Here is a 21,260-nt window from a genome sequence, read left to right on the forward strand (position 1 = left end):
ATTGCAGTGAAATCCTTAGTATTTTGGACCCCAAATTAGAAAATGAAGCAAAAATAACAAAGATAAGAATGGAACCTTACTTAAAAGAAAGTCACCCGAACCCCACGGTTCAAAATCAGGATGTAAATAAAGCAGAATCGGTTGAAAACTTTCAGAAATTCATTTATGATTTGTTCGATAAAAATGGTATTCTCAACGATTTGAGGGCTTATTTACGCGGGCACATTGTTGATGTGTTAAAAAGTGCGCAAACTGGTACGTGAAACTAATTATACATTGATACGGATCATTTCTTAAATGTTAAAGCAATGATGTTACATTTGTGAACCATTTTACTCATTTGCAAGTAGCACACAAAACAATGATCATAATTTTCACTTGACATGATTTCAGGAGAACCTCCATCATGTCAAAAACATTTTAAGCAGCGTCTGGACTGTACATTCCAGGCTTTGAATATGCTTGTTGCGGAGTATTTGCTGTGTTTGGTGAGTTAGTAGTTGAAACTTGTAATTTACATTAGAATATAATATTATGTCATTTATTTGTGAACACAGACAAGACTAATTACACATTACAGCCTCATCTCAGCATGTTGCTGGTGACTTACAGCTGGTGGTTTCCTGATTACCATCCTTATATGCGGTGATTGTTTTGCTATAAGGCCCCTCTCTTGCTTTTCTATATCTCCTCGGGTGTTAGACTCATTTTTGAGTCATTGGAATTTAGATTTTATTCTAATTAATATTGACATAATTGGCCGGGAGTCGGCTGGCGGACACTCCAAAGGTTATGAAACATTTTTAAGCCTAAGCATATACAGTTACTTGCTCTTGTCTCTTAAAAATGTAAGTATAAAAGTAGAATAAAATAAAAATTGTTTATTCAAGTAGGATTAGACAAGAACTTCAGAATACATACATACAATCACGCCTGTATCCCATGAAGGGGTAGGCCTCTGCCACATGAAACTACTGAAGTATCAGTGCCACTCTTGGCAAATAAGGGGTTGACAGAAAACTAAACTGTGACATTGCAGTGACAGGTTGCCAGTCTCTCGCCTACGCCACAATTTAACCCATATCCCACAGTTGCCTTCTACGACACCCACGGGAAGAAAGGGGGTGGTGAAATTCTTAACCCGTCACCACACGGGCACTTCAGAATATTTCTTAGATAAAAACATCACCAGTTTTTGGGAACTAAATTTAGTACATTTATTTCAGGAGTTCAACTACAGCCTCTCAGTGTTTGTGTCAGAGATACCTCTAGCCAACATGGTGTTTGGTCTGGCCAAGTCCCTCATGGGACTAGGGGCAGACGGTGAAGCCTCTAAGCTTAGATTTGGTGATACTGATGTTTGGTCCATATTGAACTATTTAGGTAAGTTTAATAATGCATATCTTTAGGGAGAGGTTATGTAAAAGACATTTTTATCCTAATTGAATATTGTAAATGAGCTTATGAGCGTTTTTAAAAAAAACTGTTACATACTTATGTCTTCAAAATATTGTCATTTTGGGCTCTTTTCTCGAGCCATTCTAAATACCTATACCTAAATTACTATTTTTGAGATAATTTTCATTCATTTTAGAGTATTTGTGTCCTAATTTTGGTAACCTTACATTTGTTTAATATTTCAGGTGTAAAATGTGATTCTGAACATGCTAAAGCCATTGTAGATATGTATAAAGCAGAGGAAAAGTCTCCGCTGTTACTCTGCATCTTAAAGTGTGCACAGCTGTGTGATATGGAACCAAATGATAATGGTGAGAAAACATTCAAGTAATAATCAAAAGGGTCTAGCCGCAATCCTATAGTGAAACTGCCCCTGGCTGAAATGTATACCTTTCTTAGAAGCGTTTATTGGTCTTATTATAAGATATCATTTTACAATATTTCAAGCCTGGAATCCCCTTGGTTTGGATAAAAATAAAAAAAATGAAAAATCTTTTTTAATTTTTTGAAGCTAAACTAATGGTTAGATTTCTTTGAAATTTGGATTATACATGGCTTTAATAGCAATACATTTTCAAAAAAAAAATCAATGTTTTAACTTATTTACAAATGCCTAAAAAAATTTTTTTTTTCATTTACAACCTCAATTTTTAGGTATTTAATGCACAATACAATATTGTAGGCTGGTGAAGGCCCTAGATGCCACAGCTCTTAATAATAAAAAATCATCAACCAATAAACGCTTCTAAGAAAGGTATACATTTCAGCCAGGGGCAGTTTCACTATAGGATTGCGGCTTTATTGGCTGAAATCTCTCTCTTCACTTTAGTGATTGGAGAATTTCTGTTTCTACCATACTTAGTTTTTGTACTTAACCCTTTCGCAACCAGGCAGGCAATTATGGTCGCGCGATAAATGATAAAACATCTGGCCGTCCCTATCGCACTTATTAATAGTGCGATAGGGACGGCCTGATATTTTATCGTCTATCGCGCGACCATGCTACCCGTGCAGGCGGCGTATCATGCTGCCAATTTTATCACTTATCCACGTGGATAAAACATCCGTCACGCTTTAGCATGTATGTCAGTGTGAGAGTGACAGATGTCTTATCCACGTGGATAAGTGATAAAATTGGCAGCATGATACGCCGGCTGGAACCCGACTGTAGAGTTAGCACATGATTGCTACTGGTCCTTATGTCATTAATACAGTTAGAAGAAGACGTGTGATCTATCTCGCGGCGACATACTCTCGCGGCAATCATGTGCTAGGCCTTTTGGTGGGCACTCGTGAACTTAGGTCAGCGGAGGTGTTAATTATTTGAAACACAGATAGAAAATAGGAATTTTGTTTTTGTTAATATATCATGGATAATAATGGAAATTTATCAAAAATTATTTTGTATTTTATTTCAAATGCAAAAAAAGTAGATCTATTTTGTATTTTTAAAACTTTAAACTGATTCTTCAAACACGGATGAGAAAGTTGAATTTTATCCACAAGAGTGCAAAGTTGTCACAGACGTCCGAATCAACCTTTAAACGAATATTTTGAATCATAAATGTTTAAAAATGTATATAGTCTTCATCTTTTCATTTAGTTTGATATTTTAGAGTAGGTCTTGGCACTCGCGAATCTAATCTAAACAGCAATGTGGAAATCGTCTGCAATAGACACAAAGGCCTGTGATAATAAGTATTTTGGCAATTTGTCCATGAGTGTGCACGAGAAAACGTCCCACTTTGTCGATTGCTATAAAGCCGCTTTGTCAGTTTATTCATATAATACATCTTTCAATTCATATATACCTATGTAAAATTTCTCTGAAAAAAATAGATTATTAAGACTGTTAGTTATGGAGGAGCGGGGCATCCCAATACAGGTCTATTTACCTAAAGGCCAACTGGGGAAGTACCTCCGCCTTACAGAAGACCGCAGCCAAATAGCACTAGACCCTACTCATAGTGTTGTGTTCCTGCCGGTGAGTAAGGCTGCCAGAGCTCAACGAGGGTGCGGTGTGCTGATGACGGGAGGACTTACGGAACTAACTTGTTCCGTCTATTGTCCTTTGAGTCGTCGGCAACCCGAACCCTCCTTGGAACTTGTACACTCCTTTTTGCTGTGTACTTAACACAGCAAAAGGGAGTGTACAAGTTTCTAATGGGGTGGCAACGCGCATGTGACACTGTTTGAGTTGCAGGCATCCATAGGTTACGGTGACCGCTTTACATCAGGCGGACCGTATACTTGTTTGCCACCGACGTAGTATAAAAAAAAAAAAAAAAAAAAAAAGGGAAGTCCCAACCACTGATGGCAATATTGTAAACCTTTTTCAAGGAAATAAAATATTTTTCATTTTAATTTTTTTTTCATTTTCATTCATATAAAGATACAAGTAAATTTCGCCTTAATGGTAACCGACAAAGTGGGACGTTTTACTAAACACACTCGCATATTTGCTCCTTTCCAGTATCACAAGACAGTGTCTCCTCCAGCTCGAAGAGTTCCTTGGACAAGCGCTCGACCGGCTCGCGTTGTAAACACGACGCGTTCTGTAAAGCTTGTCGCGGGAAGTACAGGCGACTGAAGGAGAGGTATAAGAGGAAAAAGGCGCGGTATATAGAGGTATGTCATTTTTAATGGTAACCAATAACACTTGTAATTTTACAGCCTGTATTAAGGTAACGTTCGGATCCCAGCAGTCGCGACTCGGCAGCCGCGGCCCAGCGCAGCGGCCGCGACCGGGTCGCGCCGCACTGCTTTGTAGGGATATTATTTTATATCTGATAGTTTCCGACGCAAGCGACTGAGCAGCGCTGCCAGGGGCGCGGCCAACGAGCAACCTTAGCTGCGCCGCCGAGCCGCTCCGGAGGCAGCATGATCGCGCTGCCCGCTCGCACAGGTTGACAAAATGGCGACGTTTGCCGATAAGAGTGCACAATGAGGAGTGTCTTTTCAAAAGGGCTTATTTCCACTTTGAACTTTTTTTGGGAAATCGAGAAGAACATAATTCCACGGTATTGATTAATATTTAATTTTCAATATTGTAATATTGTAAGTTGACGTTAATGATATGATTACATCAAACGTAACATGTGTACCTAAATAAATATTTAATTACCATATGTTTTTGAGAATTAAGCACTTTTGATGCGAACTTTTGGGAATTAAGCCCTTTTGTTGTGGCCTTGTAGCGTAAATGTTATTATTTTAAAATAGTTTTATTCTATTTTTGGATTTTGTATTAAGTTAGTTGATATCAATGTTGTTGTACAGTCAAGTGTAAAAATATGGGTGCGTACAACTTATCAAAAATATGTCCCATAGCACTTTATGTCGGCGGAATAAGGTCTCGGTACATGTTTTTGAGCGGATAAAATCGATGTTACGTATTTTTGCACTTGACTGTACTACATACATTGGTTTATCCACATAAATAATCATTACACATTTTTCAAAATGTGTTCTAAACTTTGATGTTACTCTTTTTTTTAAAGATCAAGGCGAGACTTTTTGAGCTTTAATCTCAAAACAACACGTAATTTTCTATACTAAAAAAAACTGCATTCATAGTTTAAAAAAAAGAAAAAATGGAAATAAGCCCTTTTGAAAAGACTCTCCTCACATACACACACCGTTTCACAGTCTGGCGTAGATAGCCGGGTCCACACAGAGCGGGGAACGTCGCGAGGCAATGAGCTCGCGCGGCAAATATTCAGTGTAAACGTGCCTCGGTCGAGCAAACACATGCTCTGCCTCGGCCGAGGCCCATTACATTGAATATTCGCCGAGCGAGCATTAAGTACCTCGCGACGTGCGTCGCTCTATATGGAAGCAAGCTAATTGTGATCACGATCAGCATAAAAGTATTCAGATATACAAGTCACCTGAAATAATATATTACATTACAAATAAGAATGTCACATATTTTTGCGAGCTTCTAAAAGTAACAAATTATACATATTTTCGTTATTGCAACATTTTTGTGATTGGCTTTTAGTGAAACGCTTGTAAAGCAAACGGGCCCCGCTTGTGGCTCCACTATGTTGCTACATAGTGGAGCCACGAGCCACGCATAGGCGGCGACGACTGTTTCCTATCAGGCTGCTCGTTTATTGCCTATACCATAAAAAAGGCGGACTTAGGTCCCAATATGACAATTGTAGGTACATCGACGAACGCCAGATTAACATTTCGGGTAGATGTCAAGCAGTTAAACGTATTTCTGGTTGCAGAAGGCACACGCAAATGCAAAAGCACTGAATGTGGAGAATATCATGAAGAATATCGGTGATTTGGAGCAAAAACTCGTTGACGAGGTCTAATAACATTCATTTTAATAATAGCTAGATTGAACAAAGTATTCCTCAATGTTTTATTGAATATGTGACGTACTTAAGTATAAGGTACATTGTCGCTTACAATAAAGACCAAATTTTCTTTAAAGTAACGATGGTGGTACCTTTTGGTTGAGAACGTCACATATGACGCTTATAATTATTCAATGTGTATTTCTTTCAAGTTGTGTTAGCAGTAGCACATACAGTTTTTTTTTATTAGAGTACACTGTAGTTTTGACACAAATTGTTTTTCTTTCATTGCATAGCATTTTTAGTAGACATTTCATACAGAACATTTCGCCTTGTTGAATCATTGTTTAATACAAACCATACAATAAATATGTATTTTCCATCACGGACACCATTGAGTATTCCAGAATTTTTGGAGGCTTGCGCGGAGCTGAAGCTAACACGTAGATGCCCTTTTGACAATTAATGAAATGAAAAGGGTACCAATGGAAATTAAAATAGGTACAGTGGGCCAAGAAAGTGGTCTACCACTTTTGACAAAAGTTTCTGTGAGCTCTTACGATCGCTAAGGTTGACTTGACACATGGCCTGACAAATATCATATATAGACAGAGCAATTGTCACTGACGATATTATTGCAAGCGGAAATCGACCTTGTTGTCTCATGACGTTCAAACGAACCTCAACCGTAGGGTGGTAAACCACATTTTTGGTCGACTGTACCTACAAAAAAAATTGCGAGCGCTCGATTCGGCAACGGACGGTTTGCTGTAAGCTTAGTGTGTGTGCTTAATTTAAAAAAATGCATGTTTTTTTTGCATTTGCAGATGTTCGACCAATTGAAGACCGTGTACGAGTCAGAAATAGACATGTTTAAAGCGGAGCACGAAGGGAAAATCAAAAACTCTCTCGCCAGCCACGCGGAGCACTTCCAACGGATGCAAAAAGAGGTATATAGGTGGCGGCTGCTGAAAAATTTTGCCAGGAAATACTAAAGCAAAAAGAAACCTACCTTCATCATTAGGTAGTTTAGTAATGAATTTCAGGCAAGCCGGTGGGAATCGGCTTGTATGGACCAGACGCTGCTGATAGATACACGCCGTCATAACTATATTAGGTCGGAATAGTCGGATCCCTTTGTTTGACATAATTATTTATTTATTATTCAAATATGTTACACAGCATAACAGTAAAAGTAAAACCAAGGCACTGTGAAACTAAAAAATAAAAACAATACGTGTAGCACATAAATAGTAAAAAAACAGATTGAAAACAGACGAAAAAAAAACAATTTTCTATTTAGGCGACGACGTAACAGCGTGGCTCCGTTGCGTCGTCTGACACGGCGTAGGGTTCGGCAGGTTGCCCCGGAACCGCCGAAACACGACGCCCTTGAAAGAGCGATTGAAAGTCATTACTCATTATGTAATCATTATCATTAATTATAATTCTGAAACGGTTTCAGGGTTTCATGACCATATCATCTATTTGTGTTATTTCAATTCTGAAAAGTTGCGCGTTTCTGAGAAAAAGCAAATTATACCAGAGATCGGAAAACTGGGGCTCATTACTCGGAGCTACAAGTTACAAATGGTTGTCAATGTCTAATATGACAAGTTCGAAAGAGACTTCTGCTTGTAACTTATAAGTTTCAGTTTTGAGAAATGGGCCCCTGGGCGTCGTTATAACAACATGAAAACGTCATACAATGACGCCCAACAGTCCGATCTCTGATTATGACTTGAGTTTATGGGATCCAACAGAGACCCATATTAGGTACCTAGTATCCTAGTCAGTTCAATGTAAACCAATTATTATTTTGAAAAAAACCTGTTCCCTGTGTGGTGACGGGTTAAGAATTTCACCACCCCCTTTCTTCCCGTGGGTGTCGTAGAAGGCGACTATGGGATTTGGGTTAAATTGTGGCGTAGGCGAGAGGCTGGCAACCTGTCACTGCAATGTCACAGTTTCGTTTTCTTTCAACCCCTTATTTGCCAAGAGTGGCACTGAAGCTTTAGTAGTTTCATGTGTTCTGCCTACCCCTTTATGGGATACAGGCGTGATTGTATGTTGTATGTATGTATTTTGAAAAAAAAAATCCTTAGTTTTAGTGTACATTCCCGTAAGCTAATGCCATAGCCAGTCTAACTTCAACTACAATAAATTAATTTAACTAATAAACCACACCTCTGGATGTCATATCCAAACCACCCCTTCCCCCTTCCCCCTCCCCCCTCCTCCCTCCTCCCTTAGGACTCGACAAAGTCATCAAAACCCTATGCGACGCTGACAGTTAACTGTCCTAATTCGTCCTTTCTCTGTATGCTACAGGTCCCCAAAAATCTGTTAGCTCGCTACGCTCGCGGTTGCATTTTTACAAGCTTTTATTCAACTTGCCTTGTTAGTATGTTAGTGTGCGTCAAACGTCAAAGCGTAGAAGCTAAATTTGATCCACTTCCCGGTCTCCGATTGAGCTGAAATTTTGCACACATATGTAAATCACGTGACAATGCTATGTTATGGTATCATGGAGCTGATCTGATGATGGAGCAGAAAGGTGGTCATAGGAACTCTGTCATGAAACGTCGTATCCGCATCGAGTAAGGGGGTTTTTAGAAACGTCTCGGAGAGCAGTAGATGACTGTTGAAAGAAAGGTGTAATCGGCGATAAAAGCTTGTGCAAAAAATTAAATTTATGCAAAAAAACTTATTGTTTTATATGGTCCATTACACGAAGGGAGGCCTATGCTCAGCAGTGGGCGATTAATGGCTGAAATGATGAATGATGATGGTCCATTTGACTCGATATTTTTTGTCTTTTACGGAGTTGTAATTGTCTATGCCTTGCAAATGCCTTGCTTATTTCATTATCCTGTGAGTTATTAGCTAGATCAGTAATATTTTGAACAATTTTTTTCTACAGTTGGAAGAATCGTACAAAGCTCGCGAAGAAGCCCTAAAGGCGAGCATAGACGACAAGAAGCGATTCCTGTGGGGCCTCGCGCAAGCCTTGCGGACGCAGCACGCGCAAATGACTAGAGCCATGCAGGCTGTCAAGAAACAGACCGCGGAAATTGCTCAACAGGTACTAAACAACCTTTTTACGTCCTTTGGCTGGAAAGCTTCAAATTTCAGGCAGAAAAATAGTATACACGTGAACGCAACACAAGTAAGCGGATGCTTATGATTCATTAAAAAACGTCGTACCGTACAATAGGGAATTTGACTGTAGTTAAAGTAAAATATTTTATACCATGCACGAAATAAAGCATCAGATAAGAAATAAGAAAAACATCGACCGAAGCTATTTTTAAATCTAATTTCTATTTAATAAGTCACCTAGAAATATATAAAGTAACTGAATTGACCGTGACGTCACTCAACTCGATTTCATATTAATTCCATAATAGCAAGTCGTTAAAATTTGTTTTGACAGTTCTTAAAAAGAACCTGATTTGACTAAGGGTCAAGTAGCCTATAGGTACACGTGCGAATAGGAAATTCGTAACTCGTGTCGATTTAAAACACCCCTTTTCCGCACTTGTATCGTAATGTATCCTTTTTCTACAGGAACAGAACCTGAAACTTCAGCGAACTGAAGCCGAAGAATCTCTAAAGAAGCGCGCAGAGGAAATGAGACAGCAAATAGCGGACGAACTCCTCATCCTAGAACGACACTTAGACTCCTACAAGATAGAGCGAGAAAGCATCAATAGAGAGAGAAACTGCGAAACTAAAGTTAACAGCGAAGTTAGGAATTATTTAAAAAAACATTACCATCTATGGAAAGATGAATTGGAAGTGTTAAAGGTTTATATGGAAAATGCTACGAATCAGCCTAAAAGTGTCATAGAAAGGGGTACGGCGACTGAGGATGGGTTTAAAGGGATGAACAATGAGGTAGAGAGGGACAGAGGGATGGTTAGAGAGGGAAGGCCTAATCAGGTTGTGAATGATTTGAAGAAACAGAAGAATGTTAATTTTAATCAGGTAAGTAAGAAAATGTGTATGAAAAAAATTGTTCAATTGAAATTCCGCAACATGGCGATGGCGCGCAGTCATATATTTCTGTTCTGGTCAGGATTTATTAAGTTGTTAAGACAATGTTTGCTAGAATTTGTCTGTGATGTCCTAAAAGTTTGAAACCTGTGTCGAGAGATGGCAGCAAAAACTTGATTTAAAGTAGACAAAAAGCCTCTATATTCATTCTCTTGTATATAGGGCAAGTCGGAAGGAGAGTCTCCAGGCAGCCACAGCTCTTCCAGTTCGGAGGACGTACATCTTCGCCGAAGTGAGAGGCAGGTCGGGCACCTTGTAAATTAGACTTTTAACTTTATTGTGTATAATTTATTTCAACAAAATTAGACACAAAAAATACTAAAACACAAATCAAGTCTTATTATCTAAAAAAAAATCACCTAAAAAAACAGTCTAAACTACATCTCCCAAATCGATCCCTGCGGAAGGGTGCCCATAATGCTGGCCACATTTCCCCGCTGGATGGCAATGCCAATTTTCTGCCCAAGGAATGAACCAGTCCTAGGATGCTTGAAAGATCAACATATTTGCGGCGCTTTAGAGCTCATGAAAATCAGCGGTCTCGCTGAGTGTCATCCATTTTACTGCTCACACATCTGTAATTTTACAGATGTAGTTTAGTTTACTTTAGTTTTTATACATTTCCATTTCGCGCTGTTTTGGTAAATAAATATCTTTTTTTTTTTTATTAGATTTATATATTGACCGGTATATAGACCGTGATTACTTTAACCGCTTTCCACCAGGCCGCTCATCCACTTATTTGCCGTAAAAACATTATTTGAAGACTTAACTTTTGTGTTATATTTCTAGCCGACAACAATTAGGCTGGCATCACCCCAGCGTGCACCCGTTTCTCTACTCGAGCAGAGGTAGGTCTCAATGCGTTTTCACATCCGATCCCATATCGGATGTAGGACCGATATCCCATACATTTAAACCGCCATCTTTTTTTTTGCTGTGCCTTTGAAACCCTTCTTATTGTGAAAATGTATGCAGTGTTTGACGGAGCAAGTAAAATATTGGTACTTGCTAGTAGGATTACAAATGATACTGGTTCAATTTTTAACCGACTTCAAAAAAGGAGGAGGTTCTCAATTCGACTGAATGTTTTTTTTTTTTTTGTATGTATGTTCCTCGATATCTCCGAGAATTGTGGACCGATTTTCAAAATTTTTTTTTTGATCGAACGGGTATAACCCCGAGATGGTCCCATTGGCACCAAGTCAAGGTCTGATGATGGGATCCTGGAGAAATTGAGGGAACTCTTCAAATGTTATAGGCACATGTAATGATTTTAGTGTATTTTTCAAAGGTAAACCAGTATTTATGCCTGATGGTAATAATTTTATGTGGCTGAGCTGATGATGGAAGGTCAACTCCTCAATGGTTAGGAGTTAATGGATAATTCTTTCACTAGTGTACATGTATTCGGACTGATACGTATAATATCAATAGGAACCACTAAAAATCAACAAATAAATAAACTTTTTAACAAAAAATAAAACCGCCTTCAAAAATAAGCGCGTTACAAAACACGGAGAAACTAAAAAGCAAAAAATAATAAACCTTTGAATTCAGATTTCTTATCGTATTGCAATAATCTAAACATCCAAATTATAAACAAATCAATTATTTTTGGAGTCGGTGCCAGCCTGCGTATGGTTGGGTGGGGCAAACAGGCAATAGCAAGGCGACGAACAGGTCTGGTACCGACTGCAAAAATAATTGATTTGTTTATAATTTGGATGTTTAGATTATTGCAATACGATAAGAAATCTGAATTCAAAGGTTTATTATTTTTTGCTTTTTAGTTTCTCCGTGTTTTGTAACGCGCTTATTTTTGAAGGCGGTTTTATTTTTTGTTAAAAAGTTTTCTGAGCAAGCTAGCAGTAACCATTTGAGAATGTTAATCCACATCCACACTAATAATGGGAAAGTTTGTGTGTCTGTTTGTTTGTCCGTCTTTCACGGCAAAACGGAGCGACGAATTGACGTGATTTTTTAAGTGGAGATAGTTGTAGGGATGGAGAGTGATATAGGCTACTTTTTTGTCTCTTTCTAACGCGACCGAAGCGGGTAAAAGCTTATATTTTATCTTTACTTCCCCTTACAGTCAAAGCTGTTAAAGCTTTTTCATTACAATCACTCAGTGCGGTTGCACACAGGCGTAGCGGGAGTAATAGAAAAAAAAAAACATTTACCCATTATGCCATTTCATTGCTAGTGTAATAATATTCTGTGTAACTCGGGGCGTATGATAGGCGTATTGCAAACTCAAACTATAATCTCGTTTGCAATTTTTAACTTACGCTACGTGTTGCACAGTGTACTAATTTAGATGTTTTATTTTCATGCAGCATACGAGAGACGGAATGTGGTTGGCGGAAAGGAGCGGGCGAAGAGCGCACTTTACTCCCTAGTGCGAGAATATTGGTGCCCGGAGACTCCATACCATTCGTCGGCGTCGTCGGTCGGAGGAGCGATAGTCGGAGGTATATTCTGTCAAACAAGTCTGTCAGTAAATGAGAACTAAGAAAACTATAGGTATCCTTTTCTCTAGCACCCTAAAGAAAAGGATGCATATAGTTTTCTTTGTTCTTATTTACTGATAGACTTGGTTGACAGAGTTTATCTATTATATCAGTAGATCGTGTCATTTGCAAAGACGCGCGCCATAACACTTAAGTTCATATATTAAAGGTAACATTTGGAAAAATATGTGCTTTATTGCTGTTCTTCTTTTATTCTATTCTATGATAGGATTAAGGCCCACAACTAAACATTAGCTTGCGACCCATAGTTATATAAATGCTTTAAATACATCAGAAAAATGCATGTTTGCATAGTTTTAGTAGCATAATTTTACATAAAACCAAATAAATTTTACATAAACTCAAGGTACCTTAACCATGGCAATAACAGGCAAGAAAAAGTTGATTCACCCATATAACTATCCGTATGTATAGACAGATAAAGTCTGAAAAATATATAACTCCGTATGCATTACACAGATAAAGTCTAAAAAAAATGTACCTCGGGTACAGTCATAGGGTATAATGTACATGTTTTTTTTATTATAACACATACAAAATATAAACTAAGAAATTAGAAAAAAATTATTAAAACCACTATCATTTACGGGCAATTTAAACGCGGCCATTTTGGCGCGCTGGATCGACAGTAATCTGACGTCACACGTCTGCCCGTACACACGAGTGGTATTAGGTAGCGAGAAAAGAATAACTCTTTCTCGTTCTCACTTACAGACGTCAAGGATATCATGACGTCACGTCACGTCACGTTGCGTTTTGAGAATTTGTGCGGGAATAAAAAAAACTCTTTTGGAAATTTTAATTTAAGCATTAAATTACGATACATTTCAAAAGTATTTTCTAAATGTATGTTTTTAGCAATAAAGATAAGAAATAAAAATATTTTTTCTCAAACATGCAATGAAATATTGTCTTTACGTTCCTTAAAATGGGCTGGGAAGTATCGCTTTTTGGGCGCAACAACTCGAGAGGACTGTAAAGGGATTTCATATTATTTTTTAGGCCTAGGCCTGCAAAGTAACTTTTTTTATAAAATATTGTCCTTTAGAACATTTTTTATTTATTTCATTGTATGTTTGAGAAAAGCACTATACATGCCTCGGCGTGAAAATGGATTCCCGGCCTCGTATCCCTATCCGGCCTCGCTCGCACGCTCGCTCGGCCGTATATACCCACTTGCCCGGAAATCCTCATTTTCCCGGCCTCTGATGTAATGTACTATTACGTGCATATTCCCTATTATCTATATACTCGATCGTCTTTGTTCACAATTTAAGATTCTATTTAATATACCCCTTGTGGTGACGGGTTAAGAATTTCACCACCCCCTTTCTTCCCGTGGGTGTCGTAGAAGGCGACTGGGGATATCTGTTAAATTGTGGCGTAGGCGAGAGGCTGGCAACCTGTCACTGCAATGTAACAGTTTCGTTTTCTTTCAACCCCTTATTTGCCAAGAGTGGCACTGAAGCTTAGTAGTTTCATGTGTTCTGCCTACCCCTTTATGGGATACAGGCGTGATTGTATGTATGTAAATGTTATGTGACATTCTTACACACAGAAGGCTTGTGTTGTGGGTACTCAGACAACGATATATACCTCTATAATATACAAATACTTATATACATAGAAAACATCCATGACTCAGGAACAAATATCTGTGCTCATCACACTAATAAATGCGCTTACCGGGATTCGAACCCGGGACCGCGGCATAGCAGGCAGGGTCACTACGCGCTAGGCCAGACCGGTCGTCAAAATACAGTCTAACGGCCTGAAACAGGCAGAGTGCCTGGGAGTTGGTTGAAGTAAACACTGTAGTCAGTTGTGGTCCATAGGTATAATATATTCAACCTATCTCCTAACACTCCCCAGTCCAGATACATTGTGATTGTGGTTTATATATAGCTAACCTACGTGCTGAGAGGCAATCCCTTATCGTATGGAGAGGCGGTTTATCTGTATTCAATCACTACTACGTTGTCTACGTGATCAACGTGTAGGAATGTCTACTAGCCTATCACAGGCCCAGCCACGACATTGGTCTAAGCGCGACAGCGGTGAGCGGCAGCCATACGTGCGAATGAAAAGTCCCATCGCTGTGTCTTGCTCCAATGTATGGCCGCCGCTCACCGCTGTCGCGCTTAGATCAATGTCGTGGCTGAGCCGTACGTCCCAATTGCAGACACCTGCTGAACCGCTGGCGCATGCTGCGGCGCCGCGTGTCGCCGCTGAGCGCTGCGCTCGTGCCGCCCGCCACCTCAGACTCCTCCGGTGAGTGAGCCGTCTGTAACCCCCCCCCCGCCACTGCTCCTGACAAGAATGAGTAAATGAGCTGTCGCCTATAGAAACGAAAATAGTCGCTACAAAGATAAAAAAAGTGGTGATGATATTTTCCCTTTTTCCTCGAAAAACTAAGCCTGTCAATAACTTTTCTCAAACATGCAATGAAATATTGTCTTTACGTTCCTTAAAATGGGCTGGGAAGTATCGCTTTTTAACCGCCTTCCAAATCTCAAAGGAAGGGGTTATCAAGTCGTCTGTATGTTTTTTTTTATTTTTTTATTTTTATTTTTTTTTAATGTTTGTTCCTCGATATCTCCGTCGTTACTAGACCGATTTTGAAAAATTTTTTTTTTATTGAATGTATATGCATACAGATTAGTCTCATTTTTCTCAGAACCCAGTTCTGATGATGGGGTCCTGGAGAAATCGAGGGAACTCCTCAAATCTGAAAGGCATACATATGGTGATTTTTGTGTTTTTAAAGGAACAGCATGCATTTACGTACGGAACAGTGACATTTGGTGCAGTGAAACTCCTGATGATGGTCAGAATGGAACTCCTCAAATTTGAACGGCACACTTATAGTGACTTTGGTATTTTTATAAGAACAGCATGCACTTACGTCCAGAACAGTGATATTTGGTGCAGTGGAATTGCTGATGATGGGCAGAATGGAACTCCTCAAATCTGAACGGCACACTTATAGTGACTTTGGTATTTTTATAAGAACAGCATGCACTTACGTCCAGAACAGTGACATTTGGTGCAGTGTAACTGCTGATGAAGAGTGAGCCGCCCCTGGTTAGAGTTCCGTTCTGATAATCATTCTCATCTGTAAGTACTTCAGAATCATCCAGATGAAAAAATGAAAAAAATGAAAATGAAATATTTATTTTTCAAGTAGGCATATTACAATGCGCATATGAACGTCAAATAAAGCTACGCCGGCTCTAACCCTACGCCTCAGCCTCGAGAAGATTTCAGTCCCCCCTCAGTTGGGAGGGGGGTATCCACTATGGGACCGGCAAGAAACTCGGCGGGCAACTTCTTTTCAAAACATTACATCTTATAATTAACATGCATTAAATAACAAGATACAATTTAACATGCAAAAGTATTCATCAAAGAATATGAACAGACTAGGTACTCTATGGAAATTAATTTCAATAAATTATATTATTGCTTAATAATACGTCGTTCTTCTTCAGAGAAAACATATCAAATTGTCACAGAAGAAAAAGATAATATGAATCTCAATATTATTAAATATGTAATTTACCTACACAACATAAAATATAAAATATTTGATGTGCTTTCTTATCTGAACTGTGTCCTCTATACATAATTTCAAAATTGGTTCAGAAATGACGGAGATATCGAATAACAAACATTAAAAAATATACAGACGAATTGATAACATAATCCAACATTTGAAAGTATTTATCACCAGAACCCCAAAGGAAGGCGGTTTTTTTTTCTTAAAAATTATTGGGCGCAACAACTCGAGAGGACTGTAATGGGATTTCATATTATTTTTTAGGCCTAGGCCTGCAAAGTAACTTTTTTTTATAAAATATTGTCCTTTAGAGCATTTTTTTTTATTTCATTGTATGTTTGAGAAAAGCACTATACATGCCTCGGCGTGAAAACGGATTCCCGGCCTCGTATCCCTATCCGGCCTCGCTCGCACGCTCGCTCGGCTGTATATACCCACTTGGTCGGAAATCCTCATTTTCCCGGCCTCTGATGTAATGTACTATTCCTCGAAAAACTAAGCTTGTCATTATACGAGGAATAACCACAAAATTAAAAGTTTGAAAAAATCCCCGTCCGCGACATAGTAGACCGATTTTCATGAAACATGGCTAAGACACTCCCGACTGACTCAGCTTTCAGACAAAAAAAAACTAAATCTAAATCGGTGCATCCGTTCGGGAGCTACGATTTCACAGACAGACACACACACAGACAGACAGACAAACACACAGACACGTCAAACTGATAACACTCCTTCGTTTTTGCGTCGGGGGTTAAAAATAAGTTCTTTAAAAAGTTAAAGAAGGTTATTCTTTTCCTATGTGAGCCGGTTATGAAATGGGATTTACATTTTCCTCTGAAAAAACAGAACTGCTCTCCTACGAGGAAAATAAAAATCTCATTTCTTATCCGGGTTTTCTATGAATAATTATTTCTCCCTCTAGATAACCAATTTTCAAACTTGGTTTTGTCGGCTTGCTTATTCGGGCTGTCAGAATTAGGATACCAAAATTTACGCAATTTGAAACCAACCTATTAAAAATAAGTAGTTTATTTGTTTCTTATGGATTATATTAAGGATTAAAATGTGAAATGTATTATGCATACAGCACGCGCTCTCTAGATTATACTTACACGAATCCATTGATTTCAGCGAAAACCGCCGTAATTCGTGTACACAGGACAGAGGTGTCTAACGAACCTGCTCGTGACACGGACGACCCTCGCCAGGAGAATACCTCAACACCAACTAGGTAAATAGGGTTTTTTAATATGTGGCCTTCTAAAAAAATATGTCGCTACGAACGAAAACGCCTTCGGCCGCGTATGTAACCGCCAGTTCGTAACTAGTTGCGATAGAAGAATCTTTTTACTGTGTACGTAACGAGTGAACCCTAGGGTCCGACTGAAAACCAGCGTTGCAGTAGAAATTACTGCAACATTATGCTGAGTCACGGCCCTTTTTAATATCCATGTTTGACCTAATTATTTTAATTTTAACATTATAACACTGTGAATATTGTGATATTAAATAAAGCCATTCTATGTCTATGTCTATAGTTACGATCGAAGAGTTTTTATCGTTTGTGGGTAACTCGTTGGAGGTGCAAAATAATAGGTAGGTTTAGTAGCTTTAAGAGCGCTATGACAAAAAAAGGCGATATATTGTAAAATGTACAATATTTATCGGCAAAATTGTACACTTTACTCATACTAAAAGACAGTAAAAGTACTTGTTTCAGTTAGAACATCTAATTAACTGTCGGTTCATTAAAAAACATATGGAAGAAAAAGCTTTTTCAATTAGTAATGATTTTTTTTCTGATGCTCGTTTAGGAAAAACCGCGCGAAGCACAGATTTCGGAGCTCTTATTATGTACAATTTGATAAGCTCACTCTCATAAATGCGGTAAATTTAAATTCCTAATATCTTGTACTTTAGGCCCATTAAACAATATTTATCATTTAATCCTTTGAAATTGAGAAATTGAAAGTAAAACGAACTCAATTTTGTCTTGAAAATACATCGAAACAAGTGATAATTTCTCCGAAAATCTACATGTTATCGAAGTTATTTTAGTATATAAATAATCTGCACAATGTGCTTAAATTGCTGTTATCCATTTGTCGTTATAATATTTTATCATGATTTTTTGCCAATTTTTTGAAAACTAGCCTTCCTGTCGCTATTTTACCGGCGACGGACGCCTGCGATTTCAGTGCCGCGCCGGAGCTCGAGGAGGTGAGACGTATGTCGCTTCGCTCTCCGAGTTTTCATCGCGAACGTCGAGAATATTTATCGTTGTGTGGGTCGGACGCCTTGTTTATACACGGGCTATCCTCGCATTGTGTGTGTGTAAACAGCGACCAACGAATTTGATCCTAGATCCGTAAATATTTGCTTTTGTAATATTTTGTTATGTTTGAATGTTAAAGTATTACAACGTTATGATGATAAATATGTGAAAATTACAATACGGTCAAGATGATAAGACACATCAAGATAGTACTCGGGATCTGATGATGGAGCCAGAAGGTGGTCACCAGTACCAGTGAACCATGTAAGTAAACGACTTCGTGTTTAGGCTCGTTGGGTTCGTCTCAACAAGACCTTTGACAAGAGGTGGTACTCAGGGTCTGATGATGGAGCCAGATGGTGGTCACCAGTACCAATGAACCATATGACTAAACCACTTCGTATTTAGGCTCAATGGGATCGTCTCAATAAGACCTTTGACAAGAGGTGGTACTCAGGGTCTGATAATGGAGCCAGATGGTGGTCACCAGTACCGATGAACCATGGAACTTGGACAAAGGTCTTGTTGAGCCGAACCCAATGAGCCCAAATACGAAGTGGTTTAGTCATATGGTTCATTGGTACTGGTGACCACCATCTGGCTCCATCATCAGACCCTGAGTACCACCTCTTGTCAAAGGTCTTGTTGAGACGAACCCAATGAGCCCAAATACGAAGTCGTTTAGTCATATGGTTCATTGGTACTGGTGACCACCATCTTGGCTCCATCATCAGACCCTAAGTACCACCTCTTGTCAAAGGTCTTGTTGAGATGAACCCAACGAGCCTAAACACGAAGTGGTTTAGTTACATGGTTCATTGGAACAGGTGACCACCATCTGGCTCCATCATCAGACCCTGAGTACCACCTTGAAGTAATTAGAATTGTATTTGACTTATTTTATCATCATATTAATATATACTTTACTCTAATACTTATCATATAACAAAAGTAAACATTTGGGATGGGATCTACTTAAATATGATCACAGTTTATAATTATTACTTTAAATTTTTAAATAAATTTTAACGTAATTAATATTATTTTGCGCTATATTCTAGTCTTTTCGTACAAAATAATGTTTATTAGAAATCAAAAGTTTATATCGAGATAGTAGATTGTGGTTGTTATCAAAATTTCATAGGAAGGATCAAGATTGTTTTGTCCATTATTGTAGTGCGAGCGAGTGATAAGACGTGCTAGAAAGGGTCGGCATATTGGGCTCGCGCGGCGGGTAAAATACCTAATTTCGCCCGACGCCGAAATGTTATAACCATCGATTTAAACTTTCCTAGATACACTATCACCTACAAATTCGACACTCAAAAGTGTCCGATCGCTAAGTTGCAAATGTGTGCGTCTAGTTGACAAACGAAAACTTCGCAATGTAGTAAAAACTACTTTCATTTTTTTACAAAAACAACGTTATTTCTTAGTACTTAAAGTTCAATTTCAAATGCAAGCAATTGGCGGTTATGACATTAATGAATGTGATCATCGCGAAAGCCATAAAATTTTATTACCGCAGATCGCAGGTGTGCATATTTTTAAACAAATCTACGTCTTATTGCAACCAACATAAGTTTAATTTCGTTCGCGCTGCAACAATCTAAACGCCATTTTTACATTGGGAACGAGGATGGACAGAGGCATCATGGGAGTCGCGCTATGAGATGAAAGGCGAGAATGAGGAAATTTGCGGTATTTTTGCGAAAAACTGTTTTAAAAAATCCTATTAGATGGAAAATTTCTTAAGGAACAAAACGTTTGGTATAACATTTTTCGAGATTTTGCGTATTTTAAGCGAAAAAAAATGAGTTTTTACTGTATGATATTTTTATTGATATTATCTCAAACAAAAAAATATATAAGGTACGGCGGGACAATTTGGACTGGGGGAAAATTGCAACTGATCAATATCTCCACGTTTTGCATTGTTTGCATTATTAAATAGAGTTAACTGAGGTATATACAGGAAAAAAATGAAAAAATGAAAATGAAATATTTATTTTTCAAGTAGGCATATTACAATGCGCATATGAACGTCAAATAAAGCTACGCCGGCTCTAACCCTACGCCTCAGCCTCGAGAAGATTTCAGTCAGGGTGTCCCACGGCGATGCCACATGGAGGGAAAGTACCTTAAATATCGTAGATAGCATATTTTGCTGAAAGACTTCATTTTATTTTCAAAACTTAGTAAAAGAGCATTCAATTTTTTTTAATTTTTACTATGAGGACTTATACAGGGTGCATTTTGATAGCGGGTCAGTAAGGCCGGTATGAGATCCCGTAGTCCTACATGAAAATAGTCTAAGGGTCAAAAAAAAAGTTTGTTAAAATGCCCTTTTTCTCGCACCCTGTATATTTTTTCCAAAATCTGTAAATGCCATTTTTCATCAATTTGAAATTGATGGATGGTCCCCTTAGATTATTTTCATGTAGGACTACGGGATCTCATACCGGCTTTACTGACCCGCTATCAAAATACACCCTGTATAAGGCCTCATAGTAAAAATTAAAAAAAAATGAATGCACTTTTACTAAGTTTTGAAAATAAAATAAAGTCTCCTTTCAGCAAAATATGCTATCTACGATATTTAAGGTACTTTCCCTCCATGTGGCATCACCGTGGGACACCCTGTATATATATATATATATATATATATATATATATATATATATATATATATATATATATATATATATATATATATATATATATACATACGTGTGTGTGTGTGTGTGTGTGCGTGTAGTGAGTGTATGTGTAGCGATTATGTGAAGGTAAACAGTTGAGGGATTGTATGTGGTGTGTGTGAGGGATGGTGCACTTGGAGAATATGAATTAAGTAGTGTAAAAGGTGGTAAAAGGGGTGATGTTGTTCCCTTTACCGAGCGCAGACTAATTGGGTTGAGGGTCCCAATAAGTCGACACTCTTATAAGATGGTGAGGGTTCAGGCCTGGCTTAACAGAACAACAACAACGATTCCAATTGGATTTATTTAGACAACACAAGAGTTACACGCAGGTTTACACAAATAGTCTTATACAATGTA

The 21,260-nt window shown here is 38.3% G+C and overlaps 1 protein-coding gene across 2 annotated transcripts in view; it reads left to right on the forward strand.

Moving 5' to 3' along the window:
- LOC125236155 overlaps positions 1-21,260 on the forward strand; it is a 26,768-nt gene continuing 5,508 nt past the window's right edge. Inside the window, exons 1-14 of one of the 2 annotated variants that reach the window (XM_048142855.1) lie at positions 1-255; positions 394-488; positions 1,227-1,383; positions 1,644-1,769; positions 3,932-4,086; positions 5,697-5,780; positions 6,599-6,721; positions 8,695-8,856; positions 9,342-9,761; positions 9,993-10,073; positions 10,623-10,681; positions 12,170-12,304; positions 14,547-14,635; positions 17,058-17,157. In XM_048142855.1, the coding sequence (XP_047998812.1) occupies positions 69-255; positions 394-488; positions 1,227-1,383; positions 1,644-1,769; positions 3,932-4,086; positions 5,697-5,780; positions 6,599-6,721; positions 8,695-8,856; positions 9,342-9,761; positions 9,993-10,073; positions 10,623-10,681; positions 12,170-12,304; positions 14,547-14,635; positions 17,058-17,157 (1,973 nt within the window). In that variant the 5' untranslated portion in view covers positions 1-68. The remainder of the gene's footprint in view (positions 256-393; positions 489-1,226; positions 1,384-1,643; positions 1,770-3,931; positions 4,087-5,696; positions 5,781-6,598; positions 6,722-8,694; positions 8,857-9,341; positions 9,762-9,992; positions 10,074-10,622; positions 10,682-12,169; positions 12,305-14,546; positions 14,636-17,057; positions 17,158-21,260) is intronic. The other variant, XM_048142856.1, reaches the window with a different exon arrangement.

This window comes from Leguminivora glycinivorella, chromosome 18 (genome assembly GCF_023078275.1).
Source record: "Leguminivora glycinivorella isolate SPB_JAAS2020 chromosome 18, LegGlyc_1.1, whole genome shotgun sequence".
Taxonomy (NCBI): Eukaryota; Metazoa; Arthropoda; class Insecta; order Lepidoptera; family Tortricidae; genus Leguminivora; species Leguminivora glycinivorella.